Source organism: Tupaia chinensis, unplaced genomic scaffold (genome assembly GCF_000334495.1).
Source record: "Tupaia chinensis unplaced genomic scaffold, TupChi_1.0 Scaffold000610_1, whole genome shotgun sequence".
In the NCBI taxonomy this organism is placed as follows: domain Eukaryota; kingdom Metazoa; phylum Chordata; class Mammalia; order Scandentia; family Tupaiidae; genus Tupaia; species Tupaia belangeri.
This window is the reverse complement of record NW_006160129.1, coordinates 1431055-1457994: the sequence shown is the minus strand read 5'-3', so window position 1 is coordinate 1457994 and position 26940 is coordinate 1431055. Positions and strand designations below refer to the sequence as shown.

Below are 26940 nucleotides of genomic sequence, written 5' to 3'. Positions count from 1 at the left end.
AATAGCCACACTACAATCCCTTCTCCTCCCCAGAGAACATAGTTTTGTTTTTAAAGAAAAAAAACTTTTCCTTTAAACACATTTTATTGGAACCAGAGGTGGCATAGAGGTTGAGGTGCTGGACTCCCACATGCCAACTGCGGTTTGAGCCCTGGACTTGGCAGCTTAAAAATCATGTTAGGTGTATTACGCATGCGTGCCCAAAATCCCAACAGGAGAATGGAAGAGAAGGGATTGCAGCATGGCCATCCCGCCTGTGGGATGGCAATCCCATGCGCCCTATGGGGGTGAAAAAAGACATTTAAAAAGAAAAAGGACACTTTTCATCGTTTTGGTAGGACTTTTTTTTTAGTTTTACTGCAGGGCATATGTGCTCACCTAAGAGAGACAGAGAAAGAAAGGGAAAGTGAGAAATCACCCTTGGGGGGCTATGACCACATTATAGTTGCTTCTCCTCAGCCTTCACCACCATGTCATCTGCTGACCCCACTTTATCTTACTTTTTTTTTTTTTTTTTTTTTTTTACTTTTAAAGCTCTTTATGGGGGGCTGGCAGCTGACATGATGGTTAAAGATGCTGGATTCCCACATGGCTGACCATGGTTCAGATCCTGGACCTGGTGACTTGCTTTCTCACTTTCCTTTTCTCTCTCTCTGTCTCTCTCTCTGGTCAAATTTTAAAAATAATAATAACAAATGGAATTAATTAAATAAATGATTATTTTTTTAAAAAGCTCTTTATGTATTAGAGAAATTTCACCTTAATTTTTTATCCCAAAATTTTGCCAAATTTGCCTGTTTACTTACTGAGTTTTTTTTCCCCTCTCTACAGAAGTTTAAATATTTTTATGCAGTCCACTTATTAATATTTTTCTGTAAGGATTCTGGATTTTATTTATATTAGGTTTAGAAAAGTTTTCTTGACATTTGAATAAGATTTGGAAAGTTTTACTGGTGCTTTTTTATAATACCTTTATGGGTTCTTCATTTTATCTCTCAATTTTGTTCCATCTGGAATTAAACGAGGAATTAGTTTGCATCACCTTTTATTCTTCAAGAGTATATTTTTCAGTATTTTATGTATTCTTCAATTTTGATTTTTTTTTTCACAAACAGAGTCAACAAGCTTAAGTCCAAATATGTGGTTGATGCTAAAATGCACCCCTTCCTGTATGTCTAGTGATTTCCAGCTTTGTCTCCACTGAACTAAGTTTACAAGATCTATGCTTCTTATCGCTAACATCAACACATGCATTTTTTCCATGTTTAAATGTCAGGGACTAAATATTCAAATAGATGTACAAACACAAATGCACAGAGATATTGATGCTGTTGAAACTAAACAATGAGTCCTTTGAAATGTTTGTTCATGAGCTCAAGTACAAAAATCCAAATTCTGAAAGTTTAGTAGGATCAACGTATAATGTCTAAAAACTACAGTTACTTGAATGACAAATTCATGAGAGAAGGGATTTTCATCCATCCTAGTAAAAACTGATCAGTGCTACAACAGGGGTCTACACTGTGGGAACCCCGCTGTCCTGGAAGAGATACAGAAAAGTTACAGAGGGGTGACTTCTGAGATTGGTCTCCGATTGAGGAGGACTTCTGCTTTTGAAGAGTTCATCAAATATGTGGCAACTGGTTTTTTCAGGCAAAGAAACCAAGTGTGTGCAGATAGAAGGCTAGAAGGAGCCCATTAAGGCCCTGCTACCATCCTTCTCCTTCCCTCCTAACCTCCCCTCACCTCATGAAAGCAGGAAAGGATCTGCTGCCAGTCATTTGATCTCTACTGGTGAATACCAGTCCTCATTCACAATCACAACAAAATGTCATATTATTTTGGGGTCAGCTGATGGCAATGGTTAAGGCAACACGATCCCACATGGCCAACTGTGCAGTCTGAGTCCTGGACCTGGCAGCTTGAAAAACATGCCAGGTACATGTGCATGTATGCCCAAAATCTCAAAAGAAAAATGGAAGAGAAGGAATTGTGGCATGACCATCCCCCTTAAGGGATGCGTTCTTACTTCCCCTCTCTGTTTCTCTCTATCTCTCTCTGGCAAGGGCACGTCTTCTCTAGCAAACTAAAAATATATGTGTGGGGGCCAGCAGATGGCAGAATGGACTCCCACATAGTTGACTGCAGTTTGAGTCCCGGACCTAGTGGCTTAAAACTCACAACAGGCACGTATGTGTGCATGCCCAAAGTCCCAAGAAGTGAAAAGAGGAGAAGGGAATACAGCATGGCCATTCCCCTGGGGAGTAATTTCTTGCTTTCTATCTTTCTGTCTCTCCAGAGAGCACATGCACTCTATAGCAAAAGTCTCTAAAAAAAAAACAAAAACAAAAAAAAGAGTGCATGTATGTATATGTGTGTGTGTGTGTGTGTGTGTGTGTGTGTGTGTGTGTATGTATTATTCCAAAACTACATATGCATCATACACTTTTTTTCTATAGTGTCAGAGTCTGGGTATGCACAAGAGAACGGGCATTCACACCCCACAATGGCACCTGAACATGTCTCAATCCTCTTTTCTCCAATTCTCTATCTTGTCAGGATTCTGGGTGTGCACATGCACCCAGCATGTTGTTCAAGCTGAAGGACCCAGGGCTCGAACTCTGGTCACTCATGTGGGATCTGGCTTCCCTTGCATAGTTTCTAACTGCTACACTAAGGGGCCAGACCTGTATATCTTCTTATCTTATTTCTAGTTGTGTGATAAAAACGTTTCTTCTCCTTAAAGAAACTTCAGACAACAGGTCAAAAGATTTTACATTGGGACCAGCAGGTGGTGTGGTGGTTAAGGTGCTGGACACTCCCACATGGCCAACCAGAGTTCGAGTCCTGAATCTGGTGGCTTGCTTTCTCACTTCCTCTCTCTCTCACTCTCACCCTCTGTCTCTCTCTTGTCAAACTAAAAAATAAATGAATGAATAAATAAAATAAAATAAAGAATAATTATTTTAAAAAAAGATTTTACATTAAATGGACTAAGCTAGTCCTTTACTGGTGTGGTAGCCTGGAGTACAGGTAGCCCAGAATGACCCACCTCATTAGGGAAACTGATTCTCTCCTTCTCATCAAGACTTAGAGTCTGCCTTCACAGGGGCCACCTTCTCCCACACTGTCCCAGTTGCACTCTCCCTCTCTCCCAGTCCAAACCTCCTACCTACTTCCTATTCCTAATACATATGAAAGAATTATTATACTGAAAAAGCACTTTTAAAATATGATTTAAAGACTTCACTTTACTTCCCCACCTCCTGAGCCCCAAGACTGCAAATTTGAAAATAATTAGATTTTTATACCATAATTCCTAATTTACACCCATTATCAGTACCTCTCCCTGAACCTCCAATATAACTTGAGAAATACGTTTTGTGTTTTATTTTTTTAAATGACAGAAATGTATATATATATATATATATATACACATATATGTGTATATATATATATATATATATAATTCTTTAATAGGAGTTTATTTGTTTATTTATTTATTTTGCTATAGGGTATGTGCACTCACCAGAGAGCAATAAAGTGTAAGGGAGAGTGCTGGGGTCTAGCCTCCTTGCGGGTGAGTTGACTCGTCAGAGGCAGCGCAGAAAAGGAAGAAGACTAAGGGCTCGGTGCCGTTTTTATGCACATCCTTAGTCGGACACCCCCAGAGATAGCTCTCTGAGGAGTGACAACTGCTAGGAATTATCGTGCCTTTTTATTGAAAATGAGATACATGCAAGTAAATGGGTGAGGGGCTACATGTTTTAATTATCAGTTTAATAGGGATTATAGGTTCCATTCATGGTTGGATTAAGGGTGGGTCTATTGAGCGATAGGCGGGTCTTGATGGAATGCAGTGTCGGGAAGTCAGTGCCAGCAAGCAGAGATAATTATCAGCTGATACAGCGGCAGCCATCTTGTGATTACTGAACACAATGCTGAGAAAAGAAAATCTTAAGTATAGATATTAGTTCTTATGCATCTTAATAAAGAATGATACTTATATAGTTTTATAGTGATCTAAAACTTAATTTAAGGAATCCTAATATACTTATCTATTTCACTTGGTGAGGGCGGGAGTGTCCTGGGCTAGTTTTGGCCTAATCCTATTTTATGTAAAGAAAAGATTATTTTTAAGCTTATGTTAAATGTATCTTGAAGGGCCTTCCAAAGGTCAAGATTATTTCTGCCTAGGTAGAACTTCGGCCCACCCTCTATTGTGACTGTAGGGATGAAGCATTGTAATTAACAGTAGGTGATCAGGGCTGAGGGGAGTGGTCGGGGGACTTTTGGGAAAATCTTATGACATACTCAAGAGAGCTATGTAATTTTTTTATAGTAGTATATCAGGGAGTTAGAGGGGGGTCTCTTCCCAGCAAGGCTACCAGTTTCTGGAGCAAATAGCAAGCAACCTTGCCGACAAGCTAATCCAACCTAAGTTTTATTTTTAGGTCGGGGGGTGGGGGGACACATAGCAGCAGCCTTGCCAACGTGCTGACCCGACCTAAGTGGTTCTTAAAGGTTAAAATCTCAAAACAGATCCTGGGGCCCTACTGGGTCGGACTCCTCCAGGAGAGAGAGAGATGGAAAATGAGAACGCATTTCGGGGAGGATGGCCATGCCACAATCTTTTCTTCTCCATTCTCCTCTCAAGATTTTAGGTACACATACACACACACGCACACACACACGCACGCACACGCACTCAGCATGTTTTACAAGCAACTGGGTCTGGGATTCAAACAACATAGTTGGCCGCGAAGGACTCAGCCATCTTCACCACCACACCATGGACTGGCCCAAGAAAGAGGTATTTTTTGAAAAGGGTCTCGCTATGCCATATTCCTCCCATTCCCTCCTCCCAGTTAGCTAAGATTATAGACTCTGGCATGTTTAGATTGGTCCTGGAACCAAAATGGCCTCCCATGCCACTCGAGCATGGTGCAGCAGCATGTGCCCAAGTCACAATGGCGGGGCCTATGTTGTACTCTTTAGGCAGTGGTGTCCTGGAGCTGTCTCAGACAAGCTCGCCACAGTCCATGTGCTTGTCTCTTTGCAACCCCACGTTCGATGATGCTACTTTGGTAGCTTGAGATAAGCAATAGTGGAAGTATTTATAGCACAGAAATCAGCAAGTGCTACAAAATCAGAGCATTAACAATCAGAGTCGATTGTTAAGCATTTACCAGTACACCACTGCTTTAAGGATTCTTTTGGTTTCCAGTAATAGAAATCCACACAAGCTAGCCTAAGCAAAAAAGGAGAACTTATTATAAGAATCTGCTAGTGAAGTATCATGGTGCCTAAGAGTGAGTAACAGATGGGAATGAACTAGAACCAGGGGTTTCAAAACCATCAGAACTTTCCAGCTCATTTCTCTGGCCCTGTTTCTTTCGTTTCTTCCAGTTACAACCTGTTTTCTCTGATTCCCAGTCTACATGGAGGAAAATGTGAACTTTGAAGACCTTCCCTAGCCCCAGTCACCCAGAGAAAAACTAATCTCTTTCCTGGTCTCATTCCAAATTCTCAGAAAGGGACTTGTAATCAATGAGCAGAAGGACCTATTTCAACAAGGGCTGGTCAAGGTGAAGGTGGGTGTACGCAAGCAGGGTCACACCATATCAGCCTTCATGAGAACGAAGGAAAGAAGCAGCTTTCAGGGGAACAAAAGGGATGAGACCGTCCACACAGAAAGGTTGGAAACATTCAGAAAGACTTTTTCTAACATATTAATTACTCTCTCTATCATCATTACCACAGGCAAAGCCACAGGCCCCATCCAAGGAATATACATACACTTAATTTTTTTAAAGAGCTATCTATTTTATTTTATTTATTATGTTTTTATTTTGACCAGAGAGAGACACACAGAGAGAGGGAAAGTGAGAAGGCAAGTCACTAGGTCCAGGACTCAAATCGCAGTTGGCCATATGGGAGTCCAGCACATGAACCACCACGCCACCTGCTGGCCGCTACTTAACTTTCTTAACAACTTAGGCATCATCGAGCACTTTCTAGATAAAAAGACTTGCTCTAGAATATATAGAGAATAAGAAGACAACTTAGACTATATCTGCTGCAAGTCATAGAAAACCAACTAGGGGTTAAATGGTGGCATAATGGTAAAATGCAATACTCTTCAAGGCAATCCCATATGGGAAAGTTGCTGATTCAAGTCCAGGAGACCCTGGCCCCAAGTTTGCTAGGCATGTGTGTGTTAGGGTAGGTATATAGGCATGAACAGAGAGAGAAGGATCTAGACTAGACGGCTGCTAGTTTCCACCCATGGGAACTGCTTCCAACTGCCCTTTTATAATCAAGAACATCCTATTACTCAAGACAGGGGGCACCACAAGGGAACTTACATAACATGGAGCATGAAAATGCTGAACCCATTGTCCCAAAATAACCTTGTGCTCATTAACATATCATTTGCATTGTGGTTTTTACCCCCTCTCCCTCACTAAGGTTCTCATGGGAATTTACTGTATAACAAGGCCCAACATAGCAGGTGTAGAACTCGCAAGGAAAGAAAAGGAAAAGAACCAATCAGAACTAGGCAGAGGGGGGAAGTATCCCACAGAGACCCAAGTTCACAATGCAGAAACTGCTGGTGCAGTTACATTCAGGCCAGCCAGCCCCCTCCTGGTACTTTCATTTTTATCCTGCTATAAAGCTTTGTACTCTTGTTTTACCTTGTTATAAAGCTTTGGGGACCAGCAGTTAGCATAATGGCTATGTCGCTGGACTCCCACGTAGTCGACCGCAGTTCAAGTCCCGGACCCGGTGGCTTAAACTCACGCCGGGCACGTGTGCGTGCGTGCCCAAGATCCCGAGAGGAGAATGGAGGAGAAGGGATTGCAGCGTGTCCATCCCCCCTAGCGGGGGGCGTGATTTCTCACTTTCTATCTCTCCGTCTCTCTCTGTCTGGCGAGCGCACGCACCCTATAGCAAAACAACAACAACAACAAAAAGCTTTGTTGTTTCACTATTCTTCTGTCCCTTGGCTGAATTTTTCTTCCAAGAACGAAGAACTGAGGTCCTCATGTCTACACTAACGTGTGTGCTCATGATCAAGGGCTGGCTACTAGGGGTGGATCGTGGCAGCAGGACCCTGTTGGGAGTACTGTTTCAGTCTGTCTGCCTCTCTCATTCTCTTGTTCATGGAATGAAATTAAAAGGAAAAGAACTAATAATGCTTAAACAATACAGAGAATTACCTTGCCTAGCAAGAATTCTGAAAGTGAGATGGTTCCAGAATTTATTAATTCAGTAGCTCAGTATCTAGTCTTCCGTATTTCTACTCTGCCATGTTCAGATTAATGGCCTCATGGACACAAACTAGCTGCACATTTCCAGTCATCATTTGCAGACTCAATAACATCCTCCAAAAGAAAAGGGATTGTTTCTGGGGCTGGCAGGTAGTGTAAGAGTTAAGATGCTGAACTCTCACATGGCCAACCATGGTTCAAATTTCGGAAACTGGAGGCTTGCTTTCTCACATTTCTTCTCTTTCTCATTTTCTCGTTTTGTCTCTTTCTGGTCAAGTTAAGAATAAATAGATGGGGATCAGCAGACGGCATAATGGATACCATCACTGGACTCTCACACCACAGTTTGACCACAGTTTGAGTCTCAAACCTGGCAGCTTAAAACTCACACTGGGCGCATGTGCATGCATGCCCAAAATCCCAAGAGGAGAATGAAGGAGAAAGGACTGTGCCCTGGCCATCCCCCTTGTGAGGGGGTGGTGATTTCTCACTTTCTGTATCTCTGTCTCTCTCTGGTAAGCATATGTGCCCTATAGCAAAAGTCTCTCTCTAAAATAAATAAATAGATGAATAAAAATAAATACGTCTTTCTTTAAAAAAAAAGAAAGAAAGAAAAGGGATTATTTCTTTTCTCTACATATCTCTTTTTTTGGGGGGGAGAGAGGTTTAAAGACAGAAAGAGACAGAGAGATAGGAAGCGAGAAAGCGCCCCCCCGGGGGGGATGGCCACGCCGCAATCCCTTCTCCAGCCTCCTCTCAGGATCTTGGGCACGCACGCACACGTGCCAGGCGTGAGTTTAAGTCATCGGGTCCGAGACTCAAACTGCAGTCAACTACACGGGAGTAAAGCAACATAGCAATTACGCCAACTGCTGGTCCCTCTACGTATCTTTTTTAAGGTTTTTGCCATAGGGCATGTGTGCTTGCCAGAGACAGACAGTCAAAGTGACATGATCCAGTGAGAAATCACCCCTTGGGGGAAATGGCTATGCTGCAATCCCTTCTCCATTGTCTTCCTGGGACCTTGGGTGTGCATACATGCCCAGTGTGATTTTCAAGCCACCGTGTCCAGGACTCAAACTGTACTAGGTCATATGGGAGTCCAGCACCTTAAACATCACTTCACCTTCTGGTCCTCATCCGCTTGTCTTTTCTAAGACTAAAGAAACTTTTCTCAGAATGCCCCACCAGCAAACTCCCCTTTCCAGAATTAGATTACATGCCCATGCTCAAATCACTCACTGAACCAGGGGAGTAATACCACCATGATTGGCTTAGCCCCTTCAGGACCCAGCTCTAAATCATGTGAGAGAGGGGGCCAATGGAACAAGTGGAGATCTGCTAGAATGAAAGAAAGGAGCACAATCAACTTGGGTTACCACAGGCCCTTTCAACATCCAAAGAGGTGCGACCAGAGAAAGGAGACAGAACTTTGCTGGCCCTATGTGGCATTTCCCCAAGCCCTTTGTCTCCTACTCAACTCTCTAACCTGCCAGTCGGTCTTACTAACCCTGGTTGCAGAGCCTTCCACTGGAACCTGGCTTTTACCTCCCTACTTCCCCCTTTTGATTTATACTAATTAATAGCAGAGTTGGCTCCTTGCCTGGTATCCTCACTGCTAAATCAAGATTTTGAACACATGAAACTTCATGGTGACAGAGGACTGTAATAAACAAAGATAATTATAGACAACAGGCCCCAGTAATAAGGCAGCTTGAGGAATTGCTGTGAAAAAGGCCAAGCACAGTAGAGAAAAAGATGAGAGCTAGAAAATAATGTTGCCCAGGATTATAAAATTTTACTTTAAGGAAGTATTTCCTTTTTCCTTTTATGCACTGGCTGGAAATTTGCAACAACAACAAAAAAATAATAAGTGATTCAAAAAAAGACACATATAATGTTTACACCCATAATGCATCTTTCTCTTGCCAGTTCTTTAGGCCTCTCTAATAATATCCAGTCTCCATTCAAGAAAGCTCAGTTTTCTATCTTCATCTGTAGCTTTGTTGAATTTAGATATTAAATACAGCTCTTCTTTACACCAGAAAGTGCCTATAATTTAATATTCAGTTGGTATGCAATAGATACTTTAAAGAATTATTTTTTAAAGCATTTTTCTTCCTTTGTCTTCCTTTCTGCTCTTGAATTCGTGCCTGATTTGCATTGCCCCTCACCCTCCCAGCCAGCCCTTTGACCACATGTTCCTGACAGATAGAGAATATCCAGGTGGCCTGGTACTTGGAAATCTGTCAGATGTTATTCAAAGCAATAAAGAACACATCACCCGAGTCCTGGGCATATTGTTACAGGGAAACCCTGTTTAGAATTCACTAATTGGGAATTTGTGATAATTTGAGGAAGGGTTGGCTGAAGTTAACCTTTGTACTATCTATGAGAAAAAAAAAGAGTTCACTGAAGTTCTGAATAGTGTAAACAAGATTGGAAGGGGAATAATTATCTACTTAAAAGAACCAGTTGTTTTGAAAAGCTTTAGAAGTATCCCTTTACATACAAACAGGGTAATTACGATTTAAACAAAGGCTGGCCTGTTTCTTAGGTTTCTTTGAAATGTCAATTACAAATTACTCTTGTCTATTCACCAAGGCAAAACCCACCCCTGTGTACCAGGCAGCAGTTGGTCAGCTTGCTTCTACTTACTCTGTTTGAAAATAATAAACTTGAGGTTCTTTTAAAGTAGTATAATTTAATTCAAGCTTTTCACTATCTAGACAGTTGGTCCACCCTATAGTGTGCACGAGGATTTACTAATGACTAGCATACTACAATTGAGAATGAGAGAGTGCCTGCTGCCTTCACTAACTTAGTGGTAGGACGAGATAATAGGAAAATCTACAAAGAAAACTGCTCTGGAGCCCTGACTTCGGTTTCTTTATCTTACTGAAATGCTTTTCGTGTTACAATTCAGTACGCAAATACTGAAACAAAAATAATATTTATCCTTATAATGTGCAATAGTCTGTAATGTTCTATTTATTTTTATTTATCAATTTATTTATTTTAGTTTCTTGTCATAGAGCACATGCACTCACCAGAGAGAGACAGAGAGAGAGAGAGAAAGTGAGAAATCACCACCCCTTTTCCCCCTCAGGGAGGATGGCCACACAATCCCTTCTCCTCCATTCTCCTTCCAGGGTTTTGGGCATACATACACTCATGCCCAGAGTAATTTTCTTTTCTTTTCTTTTTTAATGTTTTTTATCATTATTTTATTTGACCGAAGAGAGACAGAGAAAGGGGGGGAACATGAGAAAGCAAACCACCAGGTCCAGGACTCAAACTGTGGTTGGCCATGTGGGAGTCCAGCATCTCAACCACCATGCCACCATGCCACCTGCCAGCCCCATCCCAGAGTAATTTTCAAGCCACGAGGTCCAATACCCAACCAAACCACCATCAGCCATGTGGGAGTCCTGCACCTTAATCCTATGCCATTTGCTGGCCTCTGTCTTTTTTAAATAAATGCTAGTCATAACCCACTAAATTGATTTCACAATCTATTAAAGGGTATCTGTTTTGAAAATACCCCCCTAGCATATGGTAGGAGATAGCATTCTATGAGAAAGAATGGGGGAAGAGCTGTAGCTGTGATCTGGTTTGCTTAGTAGTTTCTAACTTGGTGCAGTGCCTGCAGGAACTCCCTTGCCCTGGGATAGAGCAGGCTAGTCCATTTACACAAGAGTTCTCGCTCCCTGCTAGCCCTTTCTGAAACCAGATTCTATCCCCATTCTCCTTCTCTCACACCTTTGACCATCACCCTCAGTGTCCTAGTGCCTACTAGGCCTACTAGTCCTGGACTGGTGGCTTAAAATGCATGCCAGGCACTGGGATCAGCAGTTAGCATAGTTGGCTCTGTTGCTGGACTCCCATGTAGTCGACCGCAGTTCGAGTCCTGGACCTGGTGTCTTAAACTCACTCTGGGCGCATGTGCGTGCGTGCCCAAGATCCTGAGAAGAGAATGGAGGAGAAGGGATTGTGGCATGGCCATCTCCCCTGGGGGGTGATTTCTCGCTTTCTGTCTCTCTGTCTCCTCTGTCTGTCTTTCTGGCAAGCGCACATACCCTATAGCAAAACCTCTCAAAAACGCATGCCAGGTGTATGTGTGTGCATGCCCAAAATCCTGAGAAGAAAATGGAGAAGGGATTGTAGCGTGGCCATTCTCCCGGAGGGTGACTTCTCACTTTCTGTGTCTCTGTATCTCTCTGTCTCTCCAGCGAGCATACACACCCTATAACAATATCTGTTAAAAAAAAAAAAAACTGTCCCAAGATGCAAACAACAAGAAAAGAATGAGAAGAGAAGCTTTTAATAAAAAGAGATTATTTTAATAGACTAGCACACCTGGGAGACTTGGCGGCTATCAAGTTGTCAGAGGACAACCTTACTGAGAATTGAATTAAGTCTTACTTTTACTATGGGGTCGTATCATGAATATTTAAGGTCTGTCACTGTAGCTGGCTTTTGTTTTCAGTGGTTGTTGCTGGGCCTGTGTACTTCTCATCAGGTAAAGGGGACATAATTCCCTGGTTGGAAAAAGTCATACGCATGCCCAGCATGGACTTTGAAGATATGAGCATGCACATAGGAATGATTTGGTCCATATCAGTCTAGTGTTGCTAGTGAGAGGCCAAACATCTGGAGAAAAGCCTGTGTGTGCATGCATAGCTGCAGAAGGAAAGATAGTTATATATCCAGGTCCTTTAATGTCAGTTTAAGCAATAAAAGTTAGATAACCTTGCCTCTCTTGGTGCCAGAAGGTCTAGCTGCAACCCATAGTAAAAGTGATTGAGTCAGCAGATGTCCTTCTTAGTATTATCTTGGGATTTCCTGCTTATACCTATCTCCTCCCATAAAAACCACTACCCAATCCTGGAGAGCAGATACTGGCTCAGGGTTTGATTCCACCCTGACCCCATAGATCCCAGCTCCTCCACACCCTAACTCTTCAAACACTCCCTATGTACAGATGATTACTGGTTTGATCCCTGGTAAGAGCATGGTCTGACTTAGGATTTTTCAACTTTGTGATATTGCAAAAGCCACATGCCTTCAGTAGCAACCATACCACAAGTACCCACACACTCTTCAATTTATCATGGGGTTATGACATCCTGACAAGTACTCATAAAATCATTGTTTTACATTTTTAGTATTCAATAAATTACATGAGATATTCAGTACTTTATTGTAAGATACACTTTGTGTTAAATGATTTTGTCCAACTGTAGGCTTATATAAATATTCTAAACATGAAGGAAGGTTAAGCTGTGCTGCCCTATGTTCTGTACTTTAAATTATTAAGTGCATTTTTTAAATTGCCAGAGAGCATGTGCACCGACCAGAGACAGAGAGGTGGAGAGAGGAGGAGAGGGAGAAAGTGCCCTTCCAGTGGGGCGTAGTCACACAGTAATCCCTTCTCCTTCATTTCTCCAACCAGTCTAAGTTTGGGACACACAAGCACACATGACTGATGGGCATGGTTTTTGAGCTGTTGGGGCTAGAATTTGGACCATGAGCTCTGGCTCACTTAACTAGTGGCTAGAGTCACCTCTAAATGCATTTCTATTTAGGGTATTTCCAAGTTTCAATGGGTTTGATCAGAATGTCATAACCCCGTGGTAAATTGAAGAGTGTATGTACTCTCATTTTTCATATCATTTCAATGAAATCTTCCTCATATCCAGTCTCTGTTAAGGATTGTGAGACTTGTAGGTGGACACTGATTGTCACAGAGTCATTCTGATACTTAACTTCATGGATGGGTCACAGAGAATAGGCAATTCCAAGAATCCTTTGCCTCCCTTCAAGCAACCCAGCCACTCAAACAGGCTTCAACTATAAAAACCAAAGGGGCCAGCTATGGTGGCCCAAGTAGTAGGGTGCCACTGTGCAAGACTGGGGCCACATAGGAGGTTCTGATATTCAACCAACCTGAATAGGCTGGGAGCTATGGCACACATCTGTTTTCCTAGTTAACTAGAAGGTTGGCACTGAGGAGTCCAACATTGGGATACCATCCAAAAAATGCCACCACCACCCCCATTAAAACAACAACAAAACACACACACAACACACACACACACACACACCAGAGAAGGCTTACTTTATCCCAGCCAACAAGGAAGGACTAAAGAGGGAATTATTGTGCAGTCCTGGGGCCTCACCCTGAGAGTTCACACCAGGCCCTGCACAAAAGTAACATCTAACCATAACTAGTGTTTGCAGCACCAGTTTCATGAATAATATCCCACGTCACCATTTCAGCACCTCATACATCAATCTCATCCCAACACACCTGGCCATGCTTTTGCTCCTCATCCTACTATCTCCTTGCATTATCCCTTTGATTTTGTGCTTTCTCTCTTTGAATTTGGATATCCTCCCAGTTATGTTTAGACTCTATTTTTGGTTTGATGTACTCACAGATTATCCTGGTTAGCCTCCTCATTTTTATAGGATTTGCAATCCCCTCATCTTCAACTCAACCCTGATTCCTTCATTATAGGCAGCCATCTTTCATCTCCCATTCCCTATCTCTCATTCTTCTAGCCCTGGATGAGACCAGGAAAAGTAGTAGTCTTTGATAAAGATGACTCTTTGAGTAAAAGTGTTATTAGTTTATACTCTAGATCAACAAGCAAAACATTTTGGGCATGTGTTCTTACTTTGTTACTTGGAAAATAGCCATCATCCTCCTTTTCCAATAGACCCCAGTGAAGTTGTACCTGGGACATCATTTATGACTATATGGGAAGTGGTGTTTAACATACCTTGACATCAATATCTTCTTTCTTCAGAGAATAATGATTAAGATCATAGCAATTAAGAACCCAACCATTTGAAGCCAGATGACTGGGGTCTAAATCTTGCTCTTTGACTTACTGCTATCCTTTCAACTTAGTTCTTTTGTTTCTGTTTTGGAGGGGAAGGGGTATTGCTATGTTTGAATGTGTGCCCCAAAAATCCATGTGTTAGAAACTTACTCCTATTGCAAGTACTGAGAGGTGGGACCTTTCAGAGGGCTCTGCCTTCATGATGGCTATAGGAGTGGGCTCCTGATAAAGGATGACATTCAGCCCCTTTCTCTTTCTGTTTCAAGTCTCATTTTCCCTTTTGCCTTCTGCCATGGGATGATGCAGCAAGAAGATCCTCACCAAATGCCAGTACTGTGCTCTTGAATTTCCCAAATCTCCAGAACCATGAGCCAAATAAACTTGTTTTATAAATTACCCAGTCTGTAGTATTCTGTTATAGCAGCAGAAAATGAACTAAGACAGGTATTCCTTAGATAAGCAAGATAATTTAAGCATCTTGATCATATCAAGCTGAAAATACCAGAATTATTCACTAAGTTGTGGATAGTGGCCTCTGCCCTGAATCCTCTGTCTCTGTTTCCATAGCTCATCCTTTAACATACATTAATCCCTTTGTATATTGATTCAACTGCTTTATTTGCCATGCTCTCTGGCATTGTGCTAGATATGGAGCTACAAAAATGACAAATCGTGGACTCTATCTTTAAGGGAGGATAAATATATAAATACGTAAGAGACAGGGATTTGCAAACAAATACATAAATCAAAATGTTAAAGGTACTGTAAGAGAGAACTTTGGCCTCTATTGTACATTGACCAAATAGAGTTGACCTTTTTGCAACAGTCTTCAATAAAGTCTTTCTTACCATTTTAAGAAGTGTCAGGATAATTTTTTTTCTTTAACACCTGAAATGCCCTTTGGACAATAACTGAGGACAGCCTGTCACTCAACTGCCCTTCCAGGTCATTCTGCTCCCCCTCCTTGTCCTATTCAAAGAATCAGGTCTTATTCCAGGCCTTTGAGCTCCTCTTCTTACCAGGCTCTTGCTGATAAGTATAGTAATATAGCTCTGGTAGATTCACCTGCAAATGTCATGGTAGAGAAGATGGGCCAATTCTATTCCAACCAACTTCACCTAGTTCATTCAGTCAGATCATTAAAACATATAAATACATTCAAATGGTTTCTCTCAACATAAATAGTGTATTTTCAAAGAGCTTCCTTATTTGTATTACAGACATAAACAAAATACATACACTCAAGGCAATAAAATACGTCTTGTGTTCTTTTCAATTAAAAAATAATCATAGTGGATACAGATCTTTGATATTCTGATGGTACCATAAACAAATTTGCTGACCTTTTCTTGAACAAAGAATTGACTGAAGTTTTACTTCTTGGGCTCCAAGTATGTTTTTGTTGTTAGTAAGTAGACTTATTGTAAAAGTCTCCTCACCTGCAGCTCTGGTAATTTTTGTGTCTTATTCACCTCTTTCACTTGGTTTCAAGGAAGGAATTTTGAATTTTTACAAAATTCAAAATTTACTGAATTTTGTGTTAATGTCAGGTATAGCATTTTCCTCTTTAGCATCTCCCTTTATTGAAGTTATTACTGAAGTGTTTTGTAGGAAATGACGTGTCAACCATTCATTGGTTCTCATGGCTTTGCAGTGCAGGCAGGGCCTTTCCCTGATTTGGTAACTTCCCAGAATCCTTTGTCTCTGAGCTATCTTTCTCCTTTTGATACTGGCTGGTGATGGGTGATGTTCGCTTTCACTCTCCTTCCACGAGGAGTCTCCTGAGATAGATTCTTCACTGTCACATTCAGTAGTATCACTGTCATGTTGGAGCTGATTCATCTGGTCTAATTGAGAATAGCGCTTGGCTCGTCTTTGCTCAAGATAGGCATTGACCAAAGCCACTTCTGAGTCAGTTACAGGGGTAAGTTGGTTCTGCTTTGGTTTCTTCATTGTTTGTGAAGAGTCCCAAGCAACATCTTTGCTCTGTCGCTTATAGGAAGTTTCTTTGCTTGCTAATAACCAACAAGACAAATAGACAAGTTAGGCACATGTTTGGTTACTATAACTTCACATTTATAAGAAAACACATGGCACACATGGGCTCATTCTTTTTTTTTTTTTTTTTTAGAGATTTTCACTGTAGGGCGTGTGCGCTCGCCAGACAGACAGAGAGAGACATAGAGACAGAAAGCGAGAAATCACCCCCCAGGGGGGATGGTCACGCTGCAATCCCTTCTCCTCCATTCTCCTCTCGGGATCTTGGGCACGCATGCACACGCACCCGGCGTGAGTTTTAAGCCACCGGGTCTGGGACACGAACCGCGGTCGACTACATGGGAGTCCAGCGACATAGCCATTACGCTAACTGCTGGTTCCCACATGGGCTCATTCTTAATGGCCAGTCGTCAAGTCACCACTTTTCTCCAGTTATTTGCACGTGCAGGCAGCTGACCACATTTTCCAATGCCATACCCCATATCTCCTACAGACCAGAGAGGTCAGAGATACGTGTGAAGTTTTTAAAGTTTTGAGGACCCTGAATATAAAATCAAAGGGAAAGATCTACAAAATTTTTCAGAGAAGGACCCTTTTTCTCTTTTCCTTGAAGACTTAAAGACTCAAGGGTATATATAAATGTGATTTGTGTAAGAGGAACTAAAAAGGGTCTTTTCTTTATGCAGTAGTGTGTTGGAGTTGGAGCTTATCAGCCCAGAAGAGTTGATAAACTTTCAGGAATGTTTTTTGTGAGATGGTTAAGCACACTCATTATCAAAAATTAAACAAATTGGGAACCAGCAGTTAGCGTAATGGCTATGTCGCTGGATTCCCAGGTAGTCGACCGCGGTTCGTGTCCCGGACCCGGTGGCTTAAAACTCACGCCGGGCGCGTGTGCGTGCGTGCCCAAGATCCCGAGAGGAGAATGGAGGAGAAGGGATTGCGGCATGACCATCCCCCCTGGGGGGTGATTTCTCGCTTTCTGTCTCTATGTCTCTTTCTGTCTGTCTGGCGAGCGCACGCGCCCTACAGTGAAAATCTCTCCAAAAAAAAAAAAATTAAACAAATTTACAATTAAATCAATTTACTAAAAATGAAGGTAATAAGTATTCAAAACCCACAACTTCCTAATGATCTTAAAGATCTTTTTATATGGTCCTGAAGTTATTAATGTCTTTGTATCTGGATGGTGAAATACTACCTAAGAGTGTGCTACTGGATATCTCTTTCAAACTCCATGTTCAGTGACATCATGGTAGTAATGCGAAATCAGCTTTGGTGGGAATATTTTCACTGTGAAAGTCAGCAAACACTAAAGATCAGAGCTTGATATATGGTTTTATTGATTGCCTAAGTTTAAGAAAGTGATGGAGAGGGACCAGCAGGAGTCCCGTACCTGGTGGCTTGCTTTTCCACTTTCTCTCTCTCTGGTGAGTGTGAGTGCCCAACAGCAAACTTAAAATAAAAATAATAATAAATAAAAGCAAATAAATCAGAAAAAAAGGAAAAGAAAGTGATGGAGGGAGACAGAAGGTGGCATACAGGTTAAGGCATCTGGATCCCACATGCCAGCTGCGTAGTTTGAGTCCCAGACCCAGTGGTTTGAGAATCATGCCAGGTGTGTGTACATGCATGCCCAAGAATGGAAGAGAAGGGACTGTAGTGTGGCCATCCCCCATGGGGGGGGGTGATTTCTCACTCTCTTTCTCTCTCGCTCTCTGATGTGTGGGACATACCCAATAACAGAACTTTTTAAAAAAGTAATGGAGAACATGTTACTAATGTAAATTCATTTCAGTGTCATGTTTATGGCCACTACAATGTGAATAGCTCAAAAATGAGAAAAATACTCTTCCAGTATTCTAAAACCCTTATCTGTTTCAGCAAAGAAGTCATTCACATCATGAATGACCAGGTTAAGTTCCAACACACATCCGTTTTTCTTTCATCTCACTCCTTAACTTAGAGAAAAATAACATGCAGGCTGGAACAATACTTATTCATTGATTTCAGTTGGCTAAGGATGATCATTCCTTACAAAAATGACTCCACCATGGACTCTACCTTTAAAGGTGGGTAAATAATACACATAGGCAATAGAGACTTGCAAACAAATACATTCATCAAAATGTTAACAGTACTGAGATAGAGAACTTTGACCTCATCGTACATTGAGCAGATAGAGTTGACCTATTTTACAAGTCTTCAATAAAGTCTTTGTTACCATTTTAACAAGTGTCAGAATGATTTTTTTTAACACTTGCTATGCCTTTGGACAATGACCAAAGCTGTGGCAGCTTTGGAGAGCTATGGACAGCTGTGGACAGCTGTGGCACATCTGCCCTTCCAGGGAAGATCAAGGGGAGTATATTATGAGGATCAGTGGTATATGAAATTGACCATAAAGATTACTGTAGATTATCTTTTTTTTAAAGCTCTTTTGAAAAATGTTATTTACTTCTTCCATGAGTAGGATCCTCACACAGCAATCCACTCCCAGCTTCAGCCAGCCTGGATCTTGGGCACACATGTGCCTCTCATGAACACAGAGGTTCTGGGATGTGAACCTAGTACCTTCCCATATGAGTCCAGTTGCACTACTACTGTGCCACCCTCTGGCCGCAAATTGAATTACTTGCACATTGTGTGATATTCTTTATATCATTAAGGCTTTTAATAAACATATATATATATATATATATATACACACACATACATACATACATACACAGTGTTTTGGAAAGCCAGTTGTTAAACTTTTACTAGCACACTACTGCTTAAAGGTTTCCCCCTCCCCAGGGGACATGTACTCACCAGAGAGAGAGACAGACAGAGACAGTGAGAGGAAAAGTGAGAAATCATCCCCCATGGGGGATAGCCACACCACAATCCTTTCTTCTCCATTTTCTCTCAGGATCCTGGGCATGAAAGCACACACGCCAATGTGATTTTCAAGCTACTGGGTCTGGGACTCAAACTGTGGTCAGCCATGTCGGAGTCCAGCACCTTAATCACCACACCACCTGCTGGTCCCCACTTAAAGGTTATTTAAAAAGGATGTATTATGGCTCATAATCATATGATAGCATTAGCAATGAAGGTACATGAATGGCCAGTTATGTGAAGGGGGAGTGCTGAGGAATGAAAAGAGATTGAGCTCTACCTACCAGCAACATATGGCTCCTAGCAGCTCTGCTAAAGCAGCTATGCTGTGTGACACTAGGAAGTAGAAACGCAAGCAGCTCACCCAATGGGCCTTTACTGTGCAGAGGCCTCTTGCAACACTCTTGGTTGTTCACCTGTGCTGTTTGCCCATATTTCTCTCATCACAGTCCAATACCAAGTATGCAGTGGCTCTCACCTTTACTTACTGAAGTGCTTGTCCTATTGTCTTCATCCTTTTTACTTTCAGACATCTGTTTCAGAAATATAGATTAGTGAGAGTAATCACACTTCTTCACTCATATTTACTGTATAAGAAACATTCACCCAAGTTCCTTTGACAATGTCTAATTTTAAACATTCAGTGCAGTTAATTAAGTACTTACTAAGTTCCTATTATAATAATCCTACTTCTGTTGGCCATTAAGAAGACCATACTATCCAGCCAGCAGAGGTCGTGGTGGTTAAGGTGTCAGACTCCACATAGCTAACTCCACAGTTCAAGTCCTAGACCCAGCAGCTTGAAAAACATGCCAGGCATGTATGAATGCATGCCCCAAATCTCGAGAGGAGAATGGAGAAGGGATTCCTGTGTGGCATTTCTCCCCTACCTCTCTCTCTGTCTTGTTCTACCCCTCTCTGGCATGTGCACAAGCCCTACAACAAAACCTAAAACAACAACAAAAACATACTAAGCAGAATCGGCCAAAATATTTTGAACCAAGCAAAATGAAACAGAGACTTGAGAGAAAATAATACTGATAAGGAGTTACAGGTTATAAAGTTTTCCTATACCTATGTACTTTACAGACATATTTAAAAACAGTGTTGTGGGGCCATTAGATGGTGTGAAGGTTAAAGTGGCTGGATCCCACACGGTCAACTTCTTGGCTCAAGTTCTAGACATGGTGTCTTTAAAAATACGCTAGGTATATTTGAAGATATATGCATGCATGCCCAGAATTCCGAGAAGAGAATGAGGGAGAAGGGATTACAACATGGCCATCCCCATACTCCAGGAAGGTGATTTCTCACTTTCCCTCTCTCTCTGTCTCTCTTTGACTCTCTCCAGCAAGAGCATGTGCCTTAAAGCAATTTTTTAAAAATTTTTGTTAATACTCAGATTGGCTTAAAATTAGTTTTTAAAGGCTATTTAATCAGGTCACGTTATTGAGATTCTTTAAGTAAAATGTTTGATAAAAGATATCTACACACAGATTTTTACCTGAATTCATAGACTTAAAAATCTCCTTAATCATTACTTCAGAGTTTCATCCAAAATGCAACCATAATATATTATATCTGTGAACATGGCAACCAGATGAATTAGTTTCTTTGAATTATTCCATTTTCAAATATTGTGCCCCATTCTCCATAAATACATTTGTCCCATTTTTCAGACACTGTCCCACTTTCTGATGCTGAAAATGGTTTTGCCAAAAGATACAAATAAGAAGCAAGCCTTTCAGAATATATCAAACTTTACAAATATTCATTAACATCTTTGACATAGTTCTTCCTCTGAGAACCATTCACCAGGAAATAACTACTGAAAAAGAGAAAACTTTGTGCATAAGAATATTCATCACAGTGTAATTAAAATATAATATAAATAGAATATAATATAAATTTAATATTCAAAAGTAGACAATGTTAAGCGAATCGTAGTACCATCATATAACACATAATTTTAAAAATTTTATAATATAATTATGTCATAAAGTTAGGAAATAAGTATGTTCTAATATTGGGTAAAAAATCAAAATGCAGGACCAGCCAGTGGTGTGGTGGTTAAGATGACTGAATCCCACATGACTGACCTCACAGTTAGGGTCCCAGACTCAAAGGTTTGAAAACACACCATGGGAACACCAGATGACCACAGTTTTAGTCCCAGACCTAGCAGCTTAAAAATCACACTAGGAAAGAAAAAAAAAAATCACACTAGGTACATGTGCATGTGTGCTCAAAATCCCAAGAGAAGAATGGAGGAGAAGGGATTGCATCATGGCCATTTTCCCTGGGAGGTGATTTCTCACATTCTATCTCTCTGTCTCTGTCTCTCCAGCAAGCACACGGGTCCTATAGCAAAATATCTCTCTCTAGAAAAAAGAAAAGGGGACCAGCAGTTGGTGTAATGGCTACGTCGCTGGACTCCCAGGTAGTAGACCATGGTTCGAGTCCATGGTCTCAAATGAGAGTGAGTTAAACCCGGTGGCTTAAACTCATGCCGGGCGCATGTGCGTGCATGCCCAAGATCCCAAGAGGAGAATGGAGAAGGGATTGTGGTGTGGCTATCCCCCCCCCCGGGGGGGGGATTTCTAGCTTTCTATCTCTCTGTCTTTCTGGTGAGGGCATGCGCCCTATAGCAAAAATCCAAAAAAAAAAAAAGAAAAGAAAAGAAAAATCATGCCAGGCACTTGTACATGTATGCCAAAAATTCCAAGAGAAGGGTGAAAGAGAAGAAACTGTGGCATGACCATCCTTCCTAAGGGTTGCTTTCTTACCACCACCACCCCACTCCATGCAGTCAGTCATCTGGGATCCAGCCACTTTAACTACCATACCACTGGTCATGCTCCATTCCTTCCTTAATATCCAGTCCCTACAAGGGAAGACATGTGTTTCTTTGCATTTTGGGTTACAGCATTCATTTTCTGAAAACCTTAAGAATGGAGTCACCTTTCAAGATACCTCTTTTAAAAATTCCTTTGGGAGGGGCTTAAATATTTTAAATTTAGTATGTATTGAGAAGATTATTAAAAGATTACAAGTTTAGAAGCCAGCAGGCGGCATAGTGATTAAGGTTCTGGACTCCCAAATGGAGTTTGAACCTCAGACCCAATGGTTTGAAAATCACACTAGGCACATATGCATGCCCAAAATCCAGAGTGGAGAAAGGAGGAGAAGGAGTTGCAGTGTGGCCATCCCCTCTAGGGGTGATTTCTCACTTTCTCTCTCTCTCTCTGGCTCTCTTTGGTTCTCCAGCAAGTGCATGCATCCTATAGCAAAAAATCTCTAAAGAAAAAAGATTATAAGTGTATATACCTAAAGATGAACCAGCAAGTATTACGGTGAAGTGGTGGTTAAGGCACTGGATCCCATAGAACCAACTCTGTGGTTTGAGTCCTGGACCTGGAGGCCTGAAAAACATGGTGGATGATGTGCATAAATGTTCAAAATTCTGAGAGGCAAAAGGAAGAGAAGAGATTATGGCATGGTCATCCCCTCCTAGGGATGATTTCTCATTTTCCCTTTGTCTCTCTCCAGCAAATATACATATATACATGCCCTGTGGCAAAAATCTAAAAAAAAAGATTAACATTAGTTGTTTATTTCTACATAATCTGGAGTGGTTTTTATTTCAATCTGTCCACTTTTTTTTTTTTTAATAATTTCTGCATTTCCTACAGTGAGTATTTTTGTAACAAAGCAGGTAAGGTATTTAAGAACTCCTTATTAGTTTATATCATTCCCACCCAAAGCCTCCATATTTGATGTCAAATCAAAATATAACCACAAAATCAAAAGAAAGATTTTTGCATTAAGCTTAAGTGGAATCATATGAAATGTGGTTATGAAAAGACTTTTATTAACCCTCTTTGTGTGTGACTTAGTGAACAGCAGTAGTGTCTGCCCTGCGGGGCAGGGTACAAAATGTGGGCTAAGGTTCTGTCTTTCTGCCATGAATCAACTCTGTGATCTTACCAAGACACTTAACACCTCCTAACCTCAGTTTCCACATATGTAAAGTAAGGAGTTTGGAGAAGAAAAATATCAGCACTAGCAATCTGAATAAATAATAAATAAACATATAAGCTAAATATAGTATTTATAGTCTCTGAAGCAGAAAGGTAAATGCATCTGAAAAAGTGGCAAATCCAGAGGAAATCAGCATGCTTCATGGTGGAAGATAATGACCAACACATTTCCATTACGCTTTTACCATTACTTCAAGGTTTGTAAATAAAGGCTCATAGTTTAGCAGAGAAAAATGAAGAAGTTCAAAGTGAAGGAAAATTCCATCCTCCTTGACTAACTCTCATATGGTTCTCAGATTTCAAATCTGGGACCCTTCAGAAGAAGCAGTTCGGCAAGTGAAAGATGAAACCTCTAAGATAATTAAGGTTTTAATCAGCACTGAATAGATTTAATTCAACATTTCAAACTATGCTTTGAAGCAATCAAATAACATGGCAGGAAATCTGGGTCTGGTCCCCCTCTGTTGCTAATCACTTGTGTGACATTGGACAAGTCACTTAGTTTCCTTGGGCCTTTTCAATGAAAAAAGTGGGGGTGGGGCAATGATGGCTCACATGCCTGTGAGCAGAGGTTGGACCACATGCTCTCTTGAGATCCTCAGAGCTCAGGCTCTGTGACTCCAAAGAGCTGATGCAAGCAAGGGAGCAGAGGACTAGCTTAGACCTCTTAAATGGTCTTCATGATGAAATTGCCAGTGATCAATTTCAATTTTTTGTTAATTTTCTAAAGTAGCTTTTCTTGCCAGGCCAGACAAGTTCAATATACTTAGCTAGGGAGTCTAAGACACACATAGAAGCTATCACTATCTAAATCTCCTTTTGGCAAAGTATTTACCTTAAGAAGCATTTAGACTTTAGATAAAACTTCTTGGCCAAGAGGTTGGGGGGGGGGGGGGAAGTGTTTTTGATTAGGGGGGTGTAAGTGTTTTTGATTATGATAATGGAATCCAGCTGGCATAGACATAACAAACCTCTTCTCGATCCAGCGCTGATATAGCACTAAGTCTAGCTGCCTATTGCCAGTCCAAGGTTCTAGCTAAAATGCTAAATAATGTGGTTTGATTAATCATCACCCTAGTATTAATGACCAGCAAGGACTCAATGTCAGCTATTTAAAGAACTTGGTTACTCATAATACGTTGGGACATCACAGTCCTGGTAAAGTAGGCTATCTCATTCCTAAGAGAATGTCATTTTCTTCCACTAGTAGGTGGTCAAGTGGGGACTTCTGCTCTGATAGTTCTTCATCTTAGTCTATATAGAAAATATATTGCCTCATTTGAAAACCCCCAAAGCCTCCAACATAGATCCCATCAATATGATAACTTCTGTGTCTTTCATTAGAATTATGTGCATAAAAATAATTCAGAGGGCTAGCCAGTGGTGTGGTGGTTAAGGCACTGGATCCCACATGGCGGAATGTGCAGTATGAATCCCAGACCTGGCAGCTGGGCAACAGAACAGGCATGTGTGCGTGCATGCTCAAAATCCAGAGAGGAGAATGGAGAAGAGTTTGTTACATAGCTATTCCCACTGGGGGGGGGGGGGGGGGGGGGGGCCTCCTCTCTCTCTCTCTCTCTCTCTCTCTCTGGTGAATGCACCATCTAGCAAAAAATAAAAAAAGAAAAAGAAAAAACAAAAAGAATTTGGAGGTCATTAACAAATAAGAAGTTTATGAGAGTATTATTTAATGTATGAACAAACAGCCTAAATGCTCCAAAACTGCAGGATTTTTATGATGCAACCACCAAATAGACAAATTATACTGTTATCAAAAGTGCTACTGATTGAATATAGTTTAGGGAAGCATTTACAATATATTATTAAGTTAAAAAAGCAAAATATGAAAATACATACAGTATAATGCTATCCATGTAGAACCAATGATAGAAAAGTAGAGAGACATATTGCATATTGGAGTAGAGAAAAAGAAATATATAAAAGGGTATACTCCAAGATGTTAATGGTGGTTATCTGTGGAAAACAGGGTAACAGCAGTTTTTTTTTTTGGAGAGATTTTCACTGTAGGGCGCGTGCGCTCGCCAGACAGACAGAAAGAGACAGAGAGACAGAAAGCGAGAAATCACCCCCCAGGGGGGATGGGCACGCCGCAATCCCTTCTCCTCCATTCTCCTCTCGGGATCTTGGGCACGCACGCACACGCGCCCGGCGTGAGTTTTAAGCCACCGGGTCCGGGACACGAACTGCGGTCGACTACGTGGGAGTCCAGCGACATAGCCATTACGCTAACTGCTGGTTCCCAACAGCAGTTTTTTAAATTATTATTTAACTTTACTTACTTATTTACTTATTTTTTTTAAATTTAACCAGAGAGGGACAAAGTGAGAGCAAGAGAGAGTGAGAGAAAGAGAGAGAAAGTAAAAAAGGAAGCCACCAGGCCCAGGTCTGGAACCATGGTCAGCCATGTGGGAGTCCAGCGCCCTTAACCACCAGTCCACCTGCTGGCCCCAGTAGTTTTAAATTTTCTTCGTCATTTCTTTATTTTTTTTCTTTTTCAATTTTGCTATAGGGTATGTACACGCATTCGAGAGAGCCAGAGAGAGAGAGAAAGCAAGAAAGCAACTCAGAGGGAGGATAGCCATGCCACAATCACCTCTCCCTCACTCTCCTCCTAGGACTCGCAGCATGGATACACATATGCCTGGTGTGTCTTCCAACCCTCCAGTCCAGGACTCAGCCTGCAGTTGGATATGTGAGATCCAGTTGCCCAGACCACCACACCACCGGCTGATCCCATCATCCTCTTTTATATTCTTGAATTCTCTAAAATAAGATTGCATTATTTTAAGCTACCAGGTCTGGGACGCGAACCGCGGTCAACTACATGGGAGTCCAGCAACATAGCCATTATGCTAACTGCTGGTCCCTAGATTGCATTATTTTAAAACTAAAAAACAAAACTTTTAAAATGTCGTTATATCACAGCAAAGTGAATTTATTTTATGGAAAATCCCCTAGCATATAGCAAATATATTATTTTAAATGAAAAACAATATCCTACCCAGAGAGCAGCCCGAGAGAAGAACATCAGGACCAATATAACGACAAAATACCAAAGCAGGAAGTTCCCTATCGTTCCACAAGAGTCATCTTTCCGGCATTCATAATCCTGATTTGGAATGCTAAAACTTAAAGGTATGGGAGGAGGCTCCACCTCCCAAAATAAGGACAAAAGGTCTCCCATGATGGCTTCTTGCTTAGAAAATAAAACATGCTCAAAGAGACGGAAGTGTCTGGGAAGGACTTCCCTCAATGGTATATGACAACTTCCTTGGCAACCTATTATGACATAGACTTAAGCAACAGGAACTGACAAATGCTTCTTGGATTTCTAGCTTTGAGGAAGATTTATCTAAATTATTTCTACAAAAATTTATGATGAGGCCAGCAGGTGGCACAGTGGTTAAGCCGCTGGACTCCCACAAAGCTGACTGGGATTTAAGTCTCAGATCTGGTGGCTTGCTTTCTCACTTTCCCTCACTCTCTGGTGAGCACAGGTGTCCTATAGCAAACTTAAATAATAATAACAAATTAAATACAGACTACCAAAGAGAGTAATGTTTACATCACCAGGCTCCCACGTAGTTGACTGTGGTTCGAGTCCCGGAACTGCCCAGCAGCTTAAAACTCACACTAGGCGTGTGTGCAAAATCCCAAAAGGAGAATGGAGGAGACAGGACTGAGGTGTGACTATCCCCCCCGGGGGGAGGGGCGGTGATTTCTCACTTTCTGTCTCTCTGGTGAGCGCATGCACCCTATAGCAAAAATCTCTCTAAAAAATAAATATTTTTTTAAGAATTATTTTATTTTATTTATTCATTCATTTATTTTTTAATTTGACCAGAGGGAGACAGAGAGAGAGAGAGAGAAAGT

General features: G+C 41.2%; 1 protein-coding gene across 2 annotated transcripts in view; it reads right to left on the bottom strand.

The window, feature by feature from the left end:
• Positions 1–14815: 14815 nt before the first annotated feature.
• The window catches only part of SSMEM1 (serine rich single-pass membrane protein 1), a 14491-nt gene continuing 2366 nt past the window's right edge, over positions 14816–26940 (bottom strand). Inside the window, exons 1-3 of one of the 2 annotated variants that reach the window (XM_006158821.3) lie at positions 26069–26323; positions 19485–19539; positions 14816–16140 (exon numbers count right to left, since the gene is read on the bottom strand). In XM_006158821.3, the coding sequence (XP_006158883.1) occupies positions 15644–16140; positions 19485–19539; positions 26069–26251 (735 nt within the window). In that variant the 5' untranslated portion in view covers positions 26252–26323 and the 3' untranslated portion in view covers positions 14816–15643. Of the gene's footprint in view, positions 16141–19484; positions 19540–26068; positions 26324–26940 lie in introns of those variants that run through there. The other variant, XM_006158822.3, reaches the window with a different exon arrangement.